This window comes from Metarhizium album (assembly GCF_000804445.1).
Source record: "Metarhizium album ARSEF 1941 chromosome Unknown scaffold_3, whole genome shotgun sequence".
NCBI lineage: Eukaryota > Fungi > Ascomycota > Sordariomycetes > Hypocreales > Clavicipitaceae > Metarhizium > Metarhizium album.
The window spans coordinates 1,618,880-1,637,864 of record NW_024467577.1 but is presented as its reverse complement, the minus strand read 5'-3'; the positions used below and the strand labels follow the sequence as shown (position 1 = coordinate 1,637,864).

Sequence of the window (18,985 nt, the reverse complement as noted above, 5' to 3'; positions counted from 1 at the left end):
CATAGCTACAGCGTTAATATCCTTATAGCTAGGCTCTTTAGGCTTTATAAGCTTATTATTAGTATTATGCTTAATATTAGGGTTAATATAGTCCTAAATATCCTGGCTTATAGCGAATTTTTTAATAATAGAAATCTATTTATACTAATCGGTTGGGCTGGTTGAGGTGACCTTTTGGGAAGCCTCTATAGCGTTGGATTCTATTTTAATAGTTATATAGCGATTTTGAGCGTTTTTAGACGTTTTTGCCGGTTTAAATAGCGTTTTTGTTAATATAGTAGATTAATATAGATTTCTGTGTAGAAGTCGCTCCTTTTTATAGTAAATAGCTTGTTATATAAAAGCTTAGTTAAATAGGTGCAAATAGGTGTAAATTCCGTTAAATAATAATAAGGTTTAGAAAAGTAGGTCTAAAGTGGGTCCACAGTGGGTCGCTCAATTGAATACTGAATTCTGATTGGTTAGAGGTTCAGCACTAAGCCTAAACAGGAATAGCGTATTCCTAATAGGGTATAGTGCGTAGCGTAGGGCTTGCGGCAACCGGGCTTATAACTGTCGGCTAATTAAGGGACTCTTTATATATAGTATAGGTATAATAGATAGAGCTTATGTAATCTAGTTGATTACTAAGCATAAGATAATAGGGATTCTTAAGGTATAATAGAAGTGACTTTAGATATAGTATAGAATTGTATGTAATAGTATGTATTAAAGAATGTAGTTATAAAGGCTTAATTTCCTCTCTATCTAGTTGGGGGGAAGGAGGGTTATTTATAGGTAAATCCTATAGTAGGGCTGCTAGATTAAGCATAGATAGTAGCTTAAAATAACCTTAGAGGCTAAAAATAACTCTTGTGGCTGCTTTCCTGCTATAGGGTAGATTAGCCTTTATAGCTTATTAGTGTTTTTATTAAATTCCAGCCAGCATTCCTCTCTTAACCTTAATTATATATACTAAGGAATGTAGGCGTAAAGCATATTAAATCCTTGCATATAAAATGTATGCAAACGTTCCTTGTAGGCAATTTGTGTGCTGCAGTTGTTTCCCTTGTTTTTTGTAGGTGTTTTTTATAGTAGGCAGTATCTGCCGCTAACAGCTAGTAGCGCTTAAATTGCTTAAAAATATAATTTCTAGTGTTTTTAATAAATATATATATATTATAAGCTGTAATTATTCTACTGCCTAAGCTGTTAATTATTCTGCTGCCTTTAAGAGCGCTGCCTAGGCTTCTAAGGAGTTATTTATTAAATCTATAGCAACTTTAATACTACTACTTGCTTTATAGCTTATCTACTTATTAATTAAAGTTATATATTATTTATAGTATTTATTAATTACTACCTTAACTATATTATAAGTCTTCTTTATTATTACATCTTAAATTATTTAACTAATTTATTTTATATTACTATATATTATATACTTAAATTAGTTTATTAGTAATTTTAAGAGCTTAATTAAGGCCTTTAACTTAGCTATTAACTACTATTATTATTAGAATTTTAGTGTTATATATTTAAGAGTAGTAAGTAGTATTTTTTATAATTAATTTTATAAAAATAATAAATTTAAAGATATAAAGTATTAAAAGTCTATAAGTTAATATTAAGTATATTTTCTATAATAAATTAATAAAGATTAAAACTAAGACTTACTAGCCTAGTAGCTTTATAAGCTACTAATAATAAGAAATATTACTTCTTTTTAAGAGCTATTATACTTATAGCTTTAATAAAATAATATATATATAAAGCAGTATAAATTAGTATATAAAAAAGCAATTTCCCTTATAAAGTTAAAGCTATTTACCTTTATAATAATTAGCTTCTATAAGCTTATACTAGCAAGCTAAGAGATTAACAGCTTTATAGAATATTTATATAAGTAAATTATTAAGCTATTTGCTATATCTATATATATTTTGCTGCTAAAGCTTTATTATAGCTGCTTTTTAAGAATATTTATAATTTTTTTTAAGAATTATCTACTAAATTAATTAAAAAAGTATAAATAAATTACTATTACTAATATATATATAGAATTTTGTATTATAATATACTACTTTAATTAAACTTATAGTTATATACTTAAAATTCTAATAAAATTAAGTATAATAATAAGCCTACTATTTATACTAACTATAATAAGTATTCTTAATATAATTAAGAATGCTTTATTGCTATAAACTATATATATTTTTTATTTAGTTTTATATAAAGTTAAATACTTTAATTTCTTATATATAGATAAGTAATTTAACTACTAAAGTAAGGCTATTTAGGTATTTATTGATTGCCTTAACTTCTAAGTTATTATTATTATTATTATTATTATTATTAGAAGGTTTTTAATAAAAAAGAGTTTTTGCCTTTATATTTATAAATATATACTAAATATATATTTATTGCTATATCTTAGGGAAAACAACTTATAGAGCGTTTTTAAGTACTTTATTAAAGTTAGTTATAATAACTTTAAGTGCCTTAATTTTATATTAATTTTATATTTAATTAAAGCTTAGTAAAATCTATTAAAAAGCAGGTTTATTTTCTTTTATTATAAGAGTAAATATAATATTTACGCTAAAGTTCTAGTTTATAATAGTAATTACTTAGAATAAGTATAATTTATAGTAGTTAGTTTTATAAGTATTATTTATATAGAGAACTTAAGAGAAAACTTTTTATTAATTAATATAGAACTTATAAATTTAAATAACTAATTTTAAATAGCTCTTATTATTATATTTAATAATATATAGTAAATCTTGCTCTTTAAGAAGCTTAATAACTTATTATATTAAAGAAAATCTATTAAGCTTCTTTATATAAGCTTTTATAACTTAGTTATAAAGGTCTTTATAGTAAAAATAAACCTCTATCTCTTCTCTTTCTACTATATTATAAATAATATTACTTATCTTATAAACTAGAAGAGCTTAGTATTATATAAAGTTCATAAAGTACTTTATTTAAGTAACTATAAACCTTTAATATATTAGCTTAGCTAATAAGTTAAGAAATTAACTATAATTATACTAATAATATATTACTTTATAAGTTTAAACTTAATTTATATTAACTATTATAATTACTAGCTAAAGCTTAAACTTATAGTTATTCTTTTTAGTAGTAGCTTATTAAATTCTACTTACTTAAGATATTCTTTTAGAGCTATAATAGTATAAAAAGCTACTATATTAAGGCTACTACTTTCTGCTAACTTTAATAAACTTAATTATAAAGCTTTTAATAAAAATAGTACTATTTGCTTTACTTTAATTCTATAAATTATTAAAAAAGCAATTAAAGTTACTATAAGCTTTTAGTAGTAGTATTTTAGAAATTAAACAGCTAGAATCTTTATTATTAAGCAGCAGCTTAAAGTTATTAAAAGAGAGTTTAAGCTATACTTTAGGGAAGATATTAAAACTTATAAATTTAAGTAGATAAGTATTATTTATTAAAGATATAAGAAAAGCAGTATTTTAGTATAATTATAAAGTTTAAAATTAAGCTTAATATTATATAATTTAGCAATATTATTATAGAGTTATAAAAAGGCTGCTTAAGCAGCTGCACTCTATTTTTTTTGTTATTATAAGGCATTTTTATAAGACTCTATAGTTGCTAGGGCAATATATATAAAATTATATAGCAGGGCGTGGCGGGTCAGGGTGTAGGCCTAAAATCGGGGTGGGGCGGTAGCACGAATAGATAGGGTTAGTAGCACGAATAGCACAGCCCCACGCAAGTATACTTGAGTACCTGAATGGGCACCTAGGTACTCCGTACTTACTTAGGTATCTATACTTTCTTTTGTACGATTTAGCCCGGACCGATGACACGTCACACGTCAATCGACATGACAAGCACTCCTAGCTCCACTGCGAGTGCTGGTTGCCGCTGCTGTCCCGGGTCCTGCATGTCCACTGATCATTGAGCATGGATGAAACAAAGCTGTCCGTTGTCTCAACCTTGGTCTTGTTCATCATTGTCCCGCCAGCAAGTCCTCTCCAGCATCTTTCTGTTAACATCGACGTCGCCGCTGCACGTCGCCAACATGGCTTCAATGGCACCGTCGGAGGAGCAGATCTCGCAGGTCATTGACTTTGCAGGTCTCAACCCCCACGATGACCGGACCATGGTCATTCAGGCGCTCAAGGTCCGTTTGCCAGTCGCATCGTGCCGCCGCTAAGTATCCCGGCTCCCACCTTGGGTTCTGCCAGAGCCGTTGGGTTCCATGCCCATGCTCTCGGAACCAGCTCGACTGACTTGAGACTCTTCACGACAGGACACTTGCGGCAACGTCGAGACAGTTGTTATGCAGTACTTTGATAACCCCGAGTCGGTATGCGACATGTGTAGCTACAAACCACATGGGCGCTGTGTGCTCGCTCGCCCAAGGCCAGCGCTGACGTTTGGCTGCAGTTTCGACGCAAGTTCTCAAGTGCGTGGGACGAGAGCTTATTCCAGGCGGAAAGGGACGGTACGGTCAACCCTGCAGGTATTTGTAGGCATTTTAATTCCTGCCACTTGGTGCCGGCCCCGAAGCCCCCAGTGCTAACCCTTCTCGCGTTGCATGCAGCATTTCATATCGAGTCGATAGGCAGGAACGATGGTATCAAGAGCAACACCCCGCCACCAGAAGTTTACGGGTCTATGGCACCGTCGCGACCACCGTCGAGATCAAACGGCCGGTCACCACTGGGTAGAATGGTGGACTGGGCGGCCGGAGATTCGCCCGGTGAGTTTCTCGCACGGGAATCAACCATCAAGAAGGGGATGCTGACCATGCCTGGCTGAACTGCAGGGCCGACTGCGCCGTCCAGGGAAGACGAAGACATGCAAAGGGCGCTTAGAGAGTCTGCTCAGGAAGCTGGTATTGCCATGACAGAGCAGCAATCCGGTCTCACAAGTACGCAGTCAACGTCAACCCCCTACTTCGGCCCCGCGAACCGAAACGACTACGATCAGAGTAACTGGGCCATGGTTCCGGCTGGGCCCTCAGAATCCCAAGCTCCCTGCACCCCCTCGCCGTCATTACGGAAACGGACAAGCGGAGCGCCGGCCTTCTTGGTACAAGGCATGAGTACAGTGGGCAACCATGGACTTGGCGGCCTTCTTACCGTATTACACCAGATTCCCCTCGCGAGAAATGCTTTGCTGGAGATTGGTGAACCTGCTACCTCGTATGGATTCAACAGCGAGTGGTGGAAGGGCCAGGAGATCTTACCAACACACGTAGTTGAACGACTGCAGGCAGGGGACCTCCAGTGGGGTCCCCAGGATGGGAGCAAACCCGATGTGGAGGAAGAGATTCATCGACTTTTGGCATTCTTGGACTCGACGGAACGAAGCTATGGAAGTGTCAGTGTTCTCACGGATCTGATTCCATACCCAAGCCTCGGGCCCGAAAAGCAATTTTACGAGTACCTGGGACCCAAGAATGAGGAAAAGCTGAAGCCACTGATACACTCAGCGGCGCTTGCGCCCGTCTTCGGTGATGACTTGGGCGACGAGGAGGCCAAATTTGGACTCTTGGAAATGGAGCACTTGCGCAGCGACTACGCGTACATCAAGACCCTTTACGAATCACTGGATCATACCATGTGGAGCGACGTTTTGTCCTGGAACGAGCTACATGAAGGGTCAAAGATGGCCATGTTCACAGAGACGGGCGAGGTGCTGGCTGTCAAAGTTAATGGCGACGGACCACAGGACTCTATCGACATTCCTGAAAAGCTGTACTTGGAAAAATATCAAACAAGCCGCAAGGATGAGGCTCGCCGTATCCAGGTGTCATGGTGCGACACTAAAAATGCCATTATGAAAATCGCAAAGGAAGAACAGCAACTATTCGAGTGGCGCAATGACTGGGATCACCAAATGATAGACAAGAAGCAAATGATTCAAAAGGCTAGGGACCAGTGGCAGGTATATAGCGATTACCTGCTCGGGTTGGGCAAGTTCCGAGGAATGGTGGCTTCTGGCTTTGATACGGACAGATACCCAGACTACCGAATGGCTCCTTGTGAAATGAGCGAGAGCGAAAACAATGCATTTGAGAGAGTCGACGAGGTGTTGAAGATGCTCCTTCGCATGCTCTCCGATATTGACAAGAGGTTAACTTGTAAGTCTTTTGTTGGTGAAACGTGGATGGTGGGGTTTCGATGTATCATGTGCTGACTTGTGTAGCCCTCAACACCCAGACGGAACAACTGATGGCCAAGCAAAGGTTCCTTGGCCGGCTTCTAACACAGCCGGAGAAGAATAGACCACAGCCCATGAAATGCAAGGAATTCCTTTTACGGGGAGTGGTTACGCCGTCGGACGTAACCTACGTCTGCCAACGAGCTGAACCCGATCTGATAGCATTGGAAGAGAAGCCGAAACAGCTGGATCAGTGGTGGCGGTTGGCCTTTGTCCCAAATGGAGAGCAACCGATACAGGCAGAGGTTTGGCTCTTTCCGTGCCTTGATTCTCGGACATGCCTTTTGCTGACACTGGCACCCTGCAGAAAGTAGAGATTGAGCGTGTGCTACGGGATGTCTGGCAAGAGACCAAGACACCATTGATGGTATACGCTACCGAGTCAGCCTTGAACGTTGCACGAACGCCCTTGACAGCACCACTGCAGCGTTTCGCAAGAGCGGATAATCAGGCATTTCGCCAAGAACTAGATCGTGAAGCCACAGAGGCGGCCGAAGCAGAAGCAGAATCTGCCGAAAGCAAGGAAGTGCCAGGATCGGGACCATTAGAGGCCGTTTCACCATCCAAGAGAAAGCACCGGGCTAACAGCATTGATTCAATGGATAGCAACCGCGCATCGATTGGAAGCGATGATGCCCAGCGACAGAGAGATTTCTCTGGAGGCGCCATGTGGTATATCTGATTGACAGAGCGCAGAGGGCGAGTGAGGGGCGAGGCAAACACATGACGAACCTGAGGAGCCCGCCTGGCGATAGAAACTTCTAGAAACTTCCATCACCCGAGGTATACCCAGCGACACGAGACAGGTTACAAGATGCATGATAGCGTTGAAAGATTAATTCATCGATGGCATTGGAAAGGGTAGAATTACGAGCTACGGCATTGGTCTTGTTTTTATTTTTTTTTGTTCTTTTTCAGACTGTGGTCTCGGAAATACGGTGTGACGAGCTCGGTGTTGTTTGGCCAGTGTGATCCGTACTCGGGTGCTGTCATGAATCGAACTCTTGATACAACAACTGGACCAATGGCAATGCAAACCTACTAGGTACCTAAGTCAGTGCCCAATACTTTAGAACGTAACTACAAGTACCCACTCAGTAGGTACGGAGCCTTGACCAATACATGTCAAAGCAGTAACCCTGCCCCTCCCTTCCAACTCTTCACCTACCTAGGTAACTTAGTTATTCTATTGTCCTGTTGGTGAAGCACCGAGAGAAAATATACCCATGGCACTGCCCAGGCCGGTCAGCCAAGACTTCACTTCGCGTCATAGCCCGGGCCTGTTTAGGTCGGAGAGTTTGTTAGTCAAATGCTGGCATAGTGTCCAATCGCCGCCGTACTGGCACCTGCCTAGAGTAGTAACAGTACGCCGAACCTAGACGTTGTGTTTGAAAGAAGCTCCTAGAAGGCACCCCCACTCTGGTCCCAATCTTCCTCCCAGGTGCCGCTCCGCCACCGCTGCCAATCCTGATCCTGCAACCAGCCTTTTCTCTTCACAACCACGTCCCAGTTCCCTTTCATTTTGTCTTCCTTCCCGCTCAAAGACTCTGCAGCCGGAGTCCAACGAATCAAAAGATATCAAATCGCACTCAAAAGAAGAACCCAGAAACATAGACAAGACAAATAGCCATATCGGGTGGCGTATGGCACGAATTTGAAGCACTAAGGAGCAAGTCAGAACAACGTCATCGCTCGACACACAACATGGTCAAGGAAACGAAGCTCTACGATACTCTTGCAGTCAAGCCAGGGGCTACTCAAGACGAAATAAAGAAAGCTTACAGGTACGTAGTATTTATTGTTGATGATTCTGTCTTCACGCTGCCATAGGGACTGTCGGTGTGCGTCATTCGGATCTGCCGCTTGATGTGGCGACATGGCCAGTGGCCAAACCGTTGGTAGTGAAGCTTGGCATGCCATGTTCTCTTCATCAAATGAATAACACTCCCTTCCTAACGCAACTCCACAGAAAGGCGGCGTTGAAATGGCACCCCGACAAAAATACTGGTAGCCCCGATGCGGCGGAAAAGTTCAAGGAGTGCTCACAAGCTTATGAGATTCTCTCTGACCCCGAGAAGCGAAAAGTCTACGACAAATATGGCCTCGAATTCCTGCTGAGAGGAGGAGGCGCCCCCCCACCCGAAGGTGCTGGGGGGTTCCCTGGCGGCATGCCTGGTGGAGGCTTTGGGGGATTCGACTTTGGAAGCGGAGGCATGCCTGGTGGAGGGGGCACCCGAACATTCCACTTCAGCACGAGCAGCGGCCCCGGCGGTGGATTCAGCTTCAATAACCCAGAGGACATATTTGCTGAATTCATGCGCCAACAGGGCGGAGGGATGGGCGATGAACATGTCCCTGATATGTTCTCTTCCTTCGGCGGTGCCGGCGGTACCGGCGGCGGCAGTCGGTCTGGCCGCACAAGAATGAGATCGTCTGGATTTGCTGAACCAAGACAGCGTGAGCACACACCTGAAATCTCAACGGTCAACCGACCACTGCCATTATCCTTGGAGGAGTTGTATAATGGCGTCACCAAGAAGATGAAGATCAAGCGCAAGACTTTTGACGAGACGGGCAAGCGGGTCCAGACAGACCAAATTTTGGAAGTTCCCATCAAACCAGGTCTGAAGAAGGGTTCCAAAATTAAGTTTAACGGCGTGGGAGATCAGGTCGAGGGTGGTCGACAGGATTTACATTTTATTGTGGAGGAGGTAAGCAAGAACCCTTGCCAAAGATATCTCTGCGACGGATGATGCTAACTGCTCTATAGAAGGACCATGTTCTCTTCAAGCGAGAAGACAATGACCTCATACACACTGTGGTTTTGGACCTGAAGGAAGCCCTTACTGGATGGAAAAGGACAGTCACGACCATTGAAGGCAAACAAATCAACCTGGATAAGGGTGGGCCTACACAACCTGGGAGCGAAGATCGTTACCCCGGCCTGGGCATGCCCATTTCCAAAAACCCCGGTCAGCGGGGTGACTTTGTGATCAGGTACAAAGTGAACTTCCCGTCAAGCTTGACGGCGGCTCAAAAGCAAAAGTTGCGGGAGATTTTGTAGAGGGCATACCGTAATGATGATGAAGCAGAAGCATGTTTGGAAACCAACGGGCTGTAGTGTTATACGGCTGAGTGGATTTAACGATGATGACGACACAAAAGAAAAAAAAAATGATGGAACATGCGGCGTTGTAGGGATAGGTATATGTTAATGCTGTTTTATGTTGGCACCGTTTATTCTTGAGCATGTTGGGTTGAGCACGCATAGTAGGATTGCATTTGGGCCAGTTACCTGTACCGCAGGAGTTATAATTAAGAACACTTGGCATGTCCTGTGAGCGAGATTGCAAGGATTGACCGGACTGCAAGAATCTATCGCTTGTGGTGAGTGATGAACGGGATAACTATTTTGTGTGTCTGTCGGGGGTCGATCTGATGAAGAATGCAGGTGATTGGGTTATTAACCGATACGACAGAGACGATGACGGCCGTAGATCACCAAGGTACTAACGTTAAGTCCGCTTCCAGTCGACAAGTGAAATATAAATGCAGTCAAGTACCTTGCAATCTGTGCTGACAGCAAGAGCTAATCACGTAAGGACAATTACCTAGGTATCGTTGAGTACGACTACGGAAGGAGCCGGCAACTAAGTTGGTACCAACCAATCGCCGATGACAGGGGTGGCTATGCTGGAGGGGGCGGGGTGAAGATGGATCTGGATCTGCCCTCCAATACCAAAACCTATCCTAGAAACTACGGAATACCGGTTGGAGGCTGGAGTTGACGTGCCTGAGGATAGCAATAGCTGGTCATGACTGAAGCATCCTTGTACCACACGCGTAGTTGAGAAACGGCTTGGCCAGAATCTACCTAGGCAGTCCGTAGTTGAAGCGGGCTAAGGCACCATGTGTCATGATGTTGGGCAGGAGTGACCAGCGGGGGCGGCTGGCTTGCCTGCCTTGGTGAAGATCTCCCCCCTCCCGAGTCCCTCCAAGACGGCGAACTTGAATCTGCCACTGCTACTCCGTACTGCTCTCTACTGTAGGCGATTTGATCTTTCGTCGTGATTTTTTGCAACGCATAGTGGTATCTGATTTGATCCTCCGGGGCATCCATTGTTTCATCTGGCACTGCAAGCAGACTCTTTGTGCTCGAATTTAGCGTGCAAATACCGTCAAAATGTCCGAGGTGTGCCCCCTTGACCCGAGCGTCTTTAACCACAAACACAATACTAATTGTCAGATCAACACCCTCCTCTTCGACTGCGACAACACCCTCGTCCTCTCGGAGGAACTGGCCTTCGAAGCATGTGCCGGCCTCATCAACCAGATCTGCGCGGAGCGCGGCATCAAGAAGGAGTTTACTGGCGAATCTCTGATCGTGGAGTTTGTTGGCCAAAACTTCCGTGGCATGCTTACCACGCTTCGGAAGGAACATGGTATTGATATTGCTCCTGATGACATGGAGAAATACGTCCGCATGGAGGAGGACGCCGTCATAGCCAAGCTCAAGGCCTCCTTGCGGCCATGCCCTGGTGTGGACGAGCAGCTGGAGAAGCTGGCTGCTTCCAAGAAATACGTCCTTGCCGTCGTTTCCTCTTCTGCATTTCGTCGTGTCAAGGCCTCTGTGGACAAGGTTGGCCAGGACAAGTACTTCAAGAACGAAAAGGGCGAGGACCTGATTTACTCTGCTGCCACGAGTCTGGAGAAGCCTACGAGCAAACCCGACCCGGCTATCTATCTGCATGCGCTGAAGACGTTGGGCAAGACTGCCGGTGAGGCCGTGGCGATTGAGGATAGCAAGAGCGGCACGTTGAGCGCTACAAGGGCTGGAATCAAGACGATTGGCTACGTGGGGCCGTATGCGGATGAGAAGCAGGCCGAGATGGTGAAGGTCTTGACTGATGCGGGCGCGGTGGTTATCATGCGGGATTGGAAGGAATTCCCGGCCGCACTGAAGAAGATTGAGTCTGGGGCTCTCTAAAGCCGCGAGACGGTATTTCGAATGTGGCGTGTTGCTCCGCCGGGATAAACCGCCAGCCTTGATTATGCGAGCTGAAGGGCGATTGGCTCAATGATAGTTGGGAAATACGTCTCATCGGTGTGCATCTAGCCCGGATGAATATAAATCTTTGTGTAGTTTTTTTTTGTTCCAACATGCGACAGCCATGCCGCCATGTTCAATTTGAGGCGTCACCTTGTCCAATCCATCAAGAAACTATTCACGCTCTGGAGCGTCTGCCTGCTAGGATTCGCCCGAGGGAAGATAGTCATTATTCTCGCCAGCCTCCTCTTGACCAATGTCTTTGTGAAGCTGACCGTCTCGCCGGGCAGACGGCGCTGTCCGTCGTCGTCAAAAAGATAACACGACAGAGCGAGTGCCGTGCCCACAGACGCATCCTTGCCCGACTCGCAAGCCACCGTCACCCTGGCCTGCGGATGACTCCGCAGGCACGTCGACACAAAGTCGCATATGTAGGGCAGTGCGGTCCTCAGGTTCCTCGTGGCCGTCTTGTGCCTCCCCAGCCCAACGTCCATGAGCCTGGCAGACTTGGTCCACTCCTCCCTAGGGGTGGACGCGCTTGACAGCGAGACGCAGCAGCCGCCATCGCCAGGCGGCAGGGGCAGCGCGCACACAGAGATGCGCGGCATCAGGTGGACGATGGGGGAGGGGGTCGCCGACGCCGACGCCGACGCCGCCTGGGCCAGGGACGCAATGAGGCCCGGCAGGTCTGGCTCGGGCGTGGCCAGCAGGAGGTCCTTGTTGGCCCAGAAGACGGAGGGCGTCAGGCCGTGCGCCCAGTTCTCCGTGTCGTCGGCCGCGCCTTGGATGTAGCCGCTGGAATCGACTTGGCTGGTCGACGTGTCGCGGCGCGAGGCGGTGAGGCAAATCACCGGTCTGCAGGAGGCGTATATGGCGCCGGCGCCGGCGGTCTGGTCGCCGGGTTCGAGGGAGGGGAGCACAGAGTCCTGCGTGACCCAGAAGGGGCGGAGGGGCTTCGTGATGACGGGCAGATCCGGGAGGTTGAGGGCCTTGAAGGAGGCGACGAATTGCGGGATGAGGGCGGTGATTTGGGCGTGGGTGGTGGGCAGGAGGTGTGGCGGCAGGAAGAGCTGGGGCGAGAGCGGGTGCGAGGGCAGGAGGACGATGTTGAGGACGGTGCACCATATCGGGACGGTGGTTGAGAGGGCGTCGGGCATGCCTGGCGTTTTGTTAGACGGAGCATGTGGCGAGACCGGGGAGCGAGACGGTGGTGGTGGTGGTGGTGAGGGTGCGTACGTTTGCCCCGTCTGGTGGAGTCGACAATGATTATCCTGGCTCGACTTAGCTTTGATTTTCGACGCTGGTTAGGGAGCGAGATGAGTGTAGGCGCCATACCCGTCGTGCTCCTCAATCATCCCGAGTAGATGGAGGTTGAGCCTCCGCGTGCTGAACTTCCACGCGCGCTCGTGGCCGTCGGTGCTCTTGAAGTAGGCCGAGGCGTACTTGTCGCCCGGGGGGATGTACCAGCTTCCGCAGCGTTCGTTGGCGACCAAGGGGCGGGGAGCGCGTTCGTGGTTCGCTTCATTTGACGGCGGCTGCTTGAGTGTCTGGGCTGCTTGGCGGACGAATTCGGCGTCGGAGAGGATGGACGTGAGGCGGTTGTGGATGCTGAGGGTGGAGCGTTTGAGGGATGTGAGGAGCGTCGACAGTGACGGCTGGGAGGGAAATGCAATGTCGCTCAAATCCACGGTGTTGGGGGCTGTCATGGTGGTTGATGGGCATGATGAGATGTGAGATGTGACGTGGTGGAACGAGGTTCTAGTTCTGTTTTGTGGTTTTGATGGTGGAACTTTTTGTGGTTGCTTTAAGACCTGGATCCACAATTTCACTCACTTGCATGGCCCCAGCTAATTTTGTCCCGATGCTTGCTTGCTAGGATGTGAAGCAGAAAACGATGGTACGTAGTGTATGTGCTTTGGACGAGGATTTACCAGCGACTACCTGTCACACCAGCTTCCAAGTAGATCCCTCGATCCCGATGCCAACCTCCCTCCCCTCGTCGATACTCCGTCTGCCGGCTTCCAGAATGGCCGTTGTGGCAATGGTGTTGCTGAGGGTCGGCAAGCCCTTTGCATCCAAGTCCTCGGGTTTCGAGCGTCCCTCATTGATGGCTGCGCATCCGTCCACAAACTTTTCGAGCGAAATGTATCCGTATCCCGTCTGGCCGTTGAAGTTGCCGTCCTCGTCTGGCGCGTAGCGCATGTAAAAGGGGTTGAACCACTGGACCTGGCCGGCGGCGGCGTCATCGGCGACTTCGTAGCCGCGATGGGCCTGGTCTACGCGGATCTCGCCATTAGACGCCAGGTAGTGGAAGTACTGGTTCGTGTGGACGCCTGCGCGCTCGGGTGCCGTCCACGAGGACGTGTAGACGGCGACGGCACGCTTTGAAGGGTCGCCCGTCTTGGCCCAGGTGACGAGCAGGGAGACGGTGTCTTCCGTGTCGGCGACGCAGCCCAAGTCCGTAGCGATGCCCTTGGACGACGAGGCCGACACCTTGACTGGGAGGTAGCCCAGCTGCTGGACCATGGAGTCGCAGATGTCGATGTGGTGGCTGTTGAGGTAGTAGGAGATGTCCGACTCCCGGCCGGCCCACGACTTGAACGTCTCGAGCTGGTACTTGGGCTGGGACATGTAGCTGTAGAAGTAGTTGAAGTCGCCGAGTGTCTTGGCCTTGAAACGGGCGTCCGAGTAGGCCGGGTCGAAGCGCTTGTGGTGCTCGACATAGACGTAGACGCCCCTCTCGCGGGCACGGCGCAGCAGGTCCTGGTGATGGGAAAGCTCCTTGACGGCGGGCTTGGTAAGGAGCACATGGATGCCACGCTCAATGGCATACAGGGCAATGGGATAGTGCGTCGGGTCAGGGGTGAAGACGGTGATGGCGTCGCCGGGGGAGAGGCGGTCGATTGCGCTCTTGTATGCGTCTGGGTCTTTTTGGTCGTCGGCCGGGAAGCTGTCGAAGGAGGTGTCGAGCCCATTGTAGACTTGCGAAATGTTTCTATGCAAGTGCTGACCTGATGAGGCGTCGTCAGATGAGATTGCAGTGGACGGACTGAAAGGCACAAGGTCGGGACTCGAGACGTACGAATGGCGGGAAACTTGGAGCCGTTGACGCCAACCATGGCCAGCTTATCGACCTTGCCGCGACGTCGCAGGTCAAACAGCGTGAGGCCCACGACACCGACCTTCTTGTCAGACTCGGATGCTCCTGTACCTACGAAGCCCGTGGTGTATTCACCAGTGCCAACCTAGCTTGTAAGCTGGGATGTGTTCCCAACGATGAGGGCTGAATAGAAAAGGTTTCGTACCATCAACACATTTAGAGGTGCCATTTTTGAGGATTGTGCGGCCTGCTGGGCAAGACGGTGTGCCTCGAGAGCTTCGGGGCGGAAATAAGCATTGAGGCGAGCAAGCGTCCAGCCTGGCAAGGGAGAAGACGGGAAACAAGATGAAGCAAGCTGATAGATAATAATAAATCACTGCAGATGAACAAGGCGGCGGGGTTGCATTTGTGAGCGGGGCATGGCTTGAGCTACCCCGGCTCAAGATGTGCCTGCCGATGGCTCGTCAAGGAAGTGTGGGGCACCATTTGCCGATGGCTAATTAAGTAAATGCGGGGCATCATCAACCTTCAACGACGGGAATTTGGCGTACATCGTACATTTGTCGCCTGCGACATCGGCTTTCGGTCCTCCAAGACGCAAAGTTGTGTCAACGCGCCAAGCCGGACAGCGTGAGCAAGTCAAAAGCAAAAGTTGCGCAGCACTGAATGCATTGGCCCACAGTGGTACAGCTGCTGCCCCGTCGAGCGGGTAGTCGCCTTGTCCCGCCTCGCTCTATGGTACGATATCTACAGTTTGGGGGTTTTGTTGTCCGAGCTGGCGGCATGGAAGCCGATTCGATTGTGCTGGGGCTGGATCGGGAGCAGCAAGCCAAGGCGTGGCGATTGAGGTTGTCCAGGCACAGCTTCTGTCCCAGCAAGGCACATCTATGTTTGAATTAGAGGCCGGAGAGGTGTTTGCTGGCATAGTGAATTTCTGCCAATCTGCGGAGGCGGTTGACGATGAGACTCTGCCACCGCAGATTTGGGAGAGCGCGGTAATGGTGTTTGATGGCGTGACGGTGTAGTCGTCAATGTTGTTTAGGAGACGCCAGGGCATCGTCATTGCAAGTAGGCATTCTGGTCTCAATTTCATCATGTTGACCTGAACGAAGCCCATTTATGCATGTCAACCATTGAATATACATGTGATTTGCAATCTTCGCACCTCCACTGCCAAAATTGCTTGGCCGATGTAAATACTACTCATATCCTGCTCCACGTTTCCATGGACTGCACGCAGGCGTCAGCAAGTATGATTTCAACTGAAGCTGGCGGCAACCTACTTACCTTGAATTATTTACCCGCCGGTAGGACGGGGGTGCGCCCCCGTACGACCCCACGCTGGATGCAGGAGATGGAGATCTGAATGGACTTTGTTCTCTGTTCGACGGGAACAGCGGCATTGACGGATTTACCGGCGAGGACGGTCTAGCAAATCGGTTGCTGGCATCCATCGGATGAAGATGCCCGTCATCCTCCAAGTCCAGCTGCGACTTGTATCCTCCCTTGTCACCGCGCGCAGTAGCAGCTAATGCGTCCAGCTCGGTGGTGGTTGTGAGATGAGTCTGTGATCGCATAAACGAAGCGCGATCGTCAGCCATGTACTGGTAGCGCGCGTCTGGATTCTTTCGGAAAAAGGTAAAACTTGTTGAAATGATAACCATGAGCAGCAGAATTAGGGAAAACGCAGCATTAAGAACAAAAAATACCACGCCCACAGCACCAATAACAATACCTGGTGCCCCAAACACGTCAGAAAATACCAACAGACAAATAGCATTGATAAAATTCACAGAATAGATAGCAATATTAAACGAATTCGTCGACTTGTCCATCCAGGGACGCAGGACAGAACAGGCAATAAGAGCTGCTAGTTCAAGGATGAGGAAGCCGATTGCCTGGGCAAGGCCAGCCTTTTGCCCAAAGGCGACAAACATGGCCTTGATTAGGATATACCCTAGGACAGGGACAACAAAGTAATAGGCCGATGCACGGAACTGGATATATAGAAATCCCCATTTATTCAAGGCTTGCGGATCGGAGAAGAGGATATACGCCGGGTTTCTGTGCATGAGAATCGACCGACGGGCAATTCGGATGACTTTACTGGAACCCCAACCGAGAATAATAGAAACGGCGGCAAAGAAAACCACGGCTAGAATTGCCAATGCCGGCGAATCAATCTGCGTCAATTCCCACAGGCAAAGAATGGCAATCTGCGGATAACCAATGAGGCACACGCGGAACATGATGCCTTTGAGAATAACACGCCAGCCGTTCCGGAACTCCAGAAACTTGTCCTTTGAGACGAGGCCCTGCGAGGCACACAATTCGAGAAGTCCTTTGAATGCGACAACACCCATGGCGGTGATGATGACGAACAAGGAGAACCAGACTAGACCCGTGAGGAAGAGATTTGTCGATTCGATTTTGGCGCGGAAGGCCACACGTTGGATGCCAAAGACTAGGTAGGATCCCGAGTCATTGGTGATGTTTCCTGCACGCTTCAAGATGAGCGCCGCCGTACTGGACACGCTCTCAGGAAGCATGGAGAGACCACGTTTGCCGAGTGACTCGGCGGCCTCCGCCAGGTCGAGACCGCGCTTCTCAACCTGAACAGAGATGGTCTTTAGGGTGGAAAACAAGCTCGAAGGCGTCCCACCGGTAGCACGCTGGTACCACGTAAATATCTTCTGCATCCAATTAAGGTGGATGATTCCCATGGACCACTGGAAGTTTTGAGTCCATGCCTGCACAATGGGGGGCAGTCGGAGGCCAGTCAGCCCAACAATGGCCTGAGCCTGAAAGTATCCGAACAAGGAGAGCGAATTGGCAGCAACGTGGGCAGCAGTGTTGAGATGGCCTAGTCCGCTCACTGCCGCGGACGACAAGAGGGCTAGGCCGGCGATGATGGCCGTCGCCCACTTGACGCCCTTGAGATCCACGGTTTTCCCGTTTGAGATCCTCGCCTCGACGCATGCGATTTGATCTTTGGTATCGATCAGGTTCATTTTTACACGCACCATGGCGTCCAAATCGGGAATTCCAAAGGCGATGCCCGGGACGTCCTTGGTGCTTTCGGCGGGAACGGGAATAGTCCAGGTAAATTTAGTCTTGCCAGCCACCATGGGGCAAATGCCTTCCAGCCCCTTCTTCCCGCATGGATTAAAGTCGGATTCGATGATTTTCAAACCATAGACTAAAACAACGACGTGGAACGAGACTTTTGCTTGCACGGAGGAGGTAGCGACAACATCAATGGTTGCGGAGTTATTCGACGGTGTATATACGACGTTGAAAAGACTGGCTTCAAACTTGGAGTTTGTTTGGCACGAGTTGAGTGAGTTTGATATGAGCATATTTTCGCCAGCGGCCAGTGATGGGAGTGCCGCCATGGCCGCCACGATGTTCGCTAGTGATGGAAAGAGTCGCATGTTGGCGGTGTTTGTTTGAGTCGGGGCGATTGGGAAATAAACGACCTCTGGTCGGCCCAGCCAGGGTCAACTGCGTAATGCGAATCGACGTCGAAGGAGGGCGGCTTCACAAAGTCGTCATGTATGTAAGCCGTAGCAAGGACGTAAAAGAATAAGGGGAGGGGGGGATGGCTCCAATTTGATCGTCGTCGGAGGGAAATTCTAGCGTTGGCTGAACGATATCGACGTCGCGAGGTGATTTGGCGAGAAGGCAGCTGGCCTACGATGGGGGTTTCTCGATGGAAACGAGGGCGATGAATGAATGAATGAATGAATGAATGGGTAAATGTACGGAATAAAGCATGCAAAGGAATGGTTGTCGCGGTACGTGCCCGCAAAAGTGGGATGCCAAAAACGACATGGGACGATCAGGACATGTACGAAACAAAGGGAGGACCAGACCGAGGTGATGGGACCGAAATGCCATGCTAATCCGTAGATAGCGGCTGACGGATGGCCTTGTCGACCCGAAACTCGGAGAGATCAGACTGGAGGACGCCCCTGCGGCAGTGTGGATCCCGCCAATCTTGGCGCTCGTGCCTCAGGGGGTATGGAGTCATGGAGTGCATTCCAGCTGGGAAGCTATACCACCTGCTACACCCTCATCCATGATGATATGACGGTATAACTAGTTGCTCTGTTGCAACAAGGGCATGGATGTCGCTGGTTCGATAATCAGGGCGTGGCACAGTGACTGCCTGAGGGTATCAGTTTATGGTTTGATGTCCCTCATTGAACGTACCGAAACATCGACGGGTGGGTGGGCACAGTTTAGTCTGCCCATGTCTCTGTCTTGGTTAATGCTTAAGCAGGCAACCTTGCAACGACTTGGGTCTGGAGCAGGATAGAGAATCGCAGTCAACGCAGGAGGTGAGGTTTGAAATCGCATTGGAAGTATTGTCAGAGCCATTAAAACCATCTTGCACCCAAGGACCCCATAAGTATTAGCTGCGCGACAGCTAGCTGGGTTGCTGTCTCGAAGCGATAACCTATACGGAGTAAAAGTCTATGATGACGGCAAAGAATCAGAAAGGGCTTTTTTCCTCTTCTCTTTTTTCCTAGACAAAAGAAAAGGGGTCCTAGGACGCAAAGAAAGCACTGACTAGTCCTCATGCCAGCGCCCTGGAGCCGGGCAGTCGTCGGACCGGTCAG

At 47.9% G+C, this 18,985-nt stretch overlaps 6 protein-coding genes across 6 annotated transcripts; 3 read left to right on the top strand and 3 right to left on the bottom strand.

The window, feature by feature from the left end:
- Positions 1-4,063: 4,063 nt before the first annotated feature.
- Positions 4,064-6,895, top strand: MAM_02255 (ubiquitin interaction domain-containing protein; the record flags this gene model as incomplete). Its single annotated transcript, XM_040821054.1, has 7 exons — positions 4,064-4,165; positions 4,295-4,351; positions 4,432-4,507; positions 4,610-4,747; positions 4,814-6,133; positions 6,199-6,458; positions 6,521-6,895. The coding sequence occupies 7 exons, from the start codon at positions 4,064-4,066 to the stop codon at positions 6,893-6,895; spliced, it is 2,328 nt and encodes a 775-aa protein (XP_040681397.1).
- A 1,022-nt stretch (positions 6,896-7,917) lies between these two features.
- MAM_02254 (psi protein) lies at positions 7,918-9,277 on the top strand (the record flags this gene model as incomplete). The annotated part of the gene is made up of 3 exons (XM_040821053.1): positions 7,918-7,997; positions 8,183-8,924; positions 8,984-9,277. The coding sequence occupies 3 exons, from the start codon at positions 7,918-7,920 to the stop codon at positions 9,275-9,277; spliced, it is 1,116 nt and encodes a 371-aa protein (XP_040681396.1).
- Positions 9,278-10,396: 1,119 nt separating this feature from the next.
- Positions 10,397-11,200, top strand: MAM_02253 (HAD-like domain protein; the record flags this gene model as incomplete). The annotated part of the gene is made up of 1 exon (XM_040821052.1): positions 10,397-11,200. One exon carries the CDS (start codon positions 10,397-10,399, stop codon positions 11,198-11,200), a length of 804 nt encoding a protein of 267 aa, XP_040681395.1.
- Positions 11,201-11,409: 209 nt separating this feature from the next.
- MAM_02252 (Initiator tRNA phosphoribosyl transferase) lies at positions 11,410-12,966 on the bottom strand (the record flags this gene model as incomplete). The annotated part of the gene is made up of 3 exons (XM_040821051.1): positions 11,410-12,419; positions 12,497-12,531; positions 12,596-12,966. The coding sequence occupies 3 exons, from the start codon at positions 12,964-12,966 to the stop codon at positions 11,410-11,412; spliced, it is 1,416 nt and encodes a 471-aa protein (XP_040681394.1).
- A 238-nt stretch (positions 12,967-13,204) lies between these two features.
- On the bottom strand, positions 13,205-14,589 carry MAM_02251 (NAD(P)-binding domain protein; the record flags this gene model as incomplete). Its single annotated transcript, XM_040821050.1, has 3 exons — positions 13,205-14,271; positions 14,343-14,505; positions 14,566-14,589. 3 exons carry the CDS (start codon positions 14,587-14,589, stop codon positions 13,205-13,207), a joined length of 1,254 nt encoding a protein of 417 aa, XP_040681393.1.
- A 970-nt stretch (positions 14,590-15,559) lies between these two features.
- MAM_02250 (calcium-related spray protein) lies at positions 15,560-17,755 on the bottom strand (the record flags this gene model as incomplete). The annotated part of the gene is made up of 2 exons (XM_040821049.1): positions 15,560-15,590; positions 15,648-17,755. The coding sequence occupies 2 exons, from the start codon at positions 17,753-17,755 to the stop codon at positions 15,560-15,562; spliced, it is 2,139 nt and encodes a 712-aa protein (XP_040681392.1).
- Positions 17,756-18,985: the final 1,230 nt, after the last annotated feature.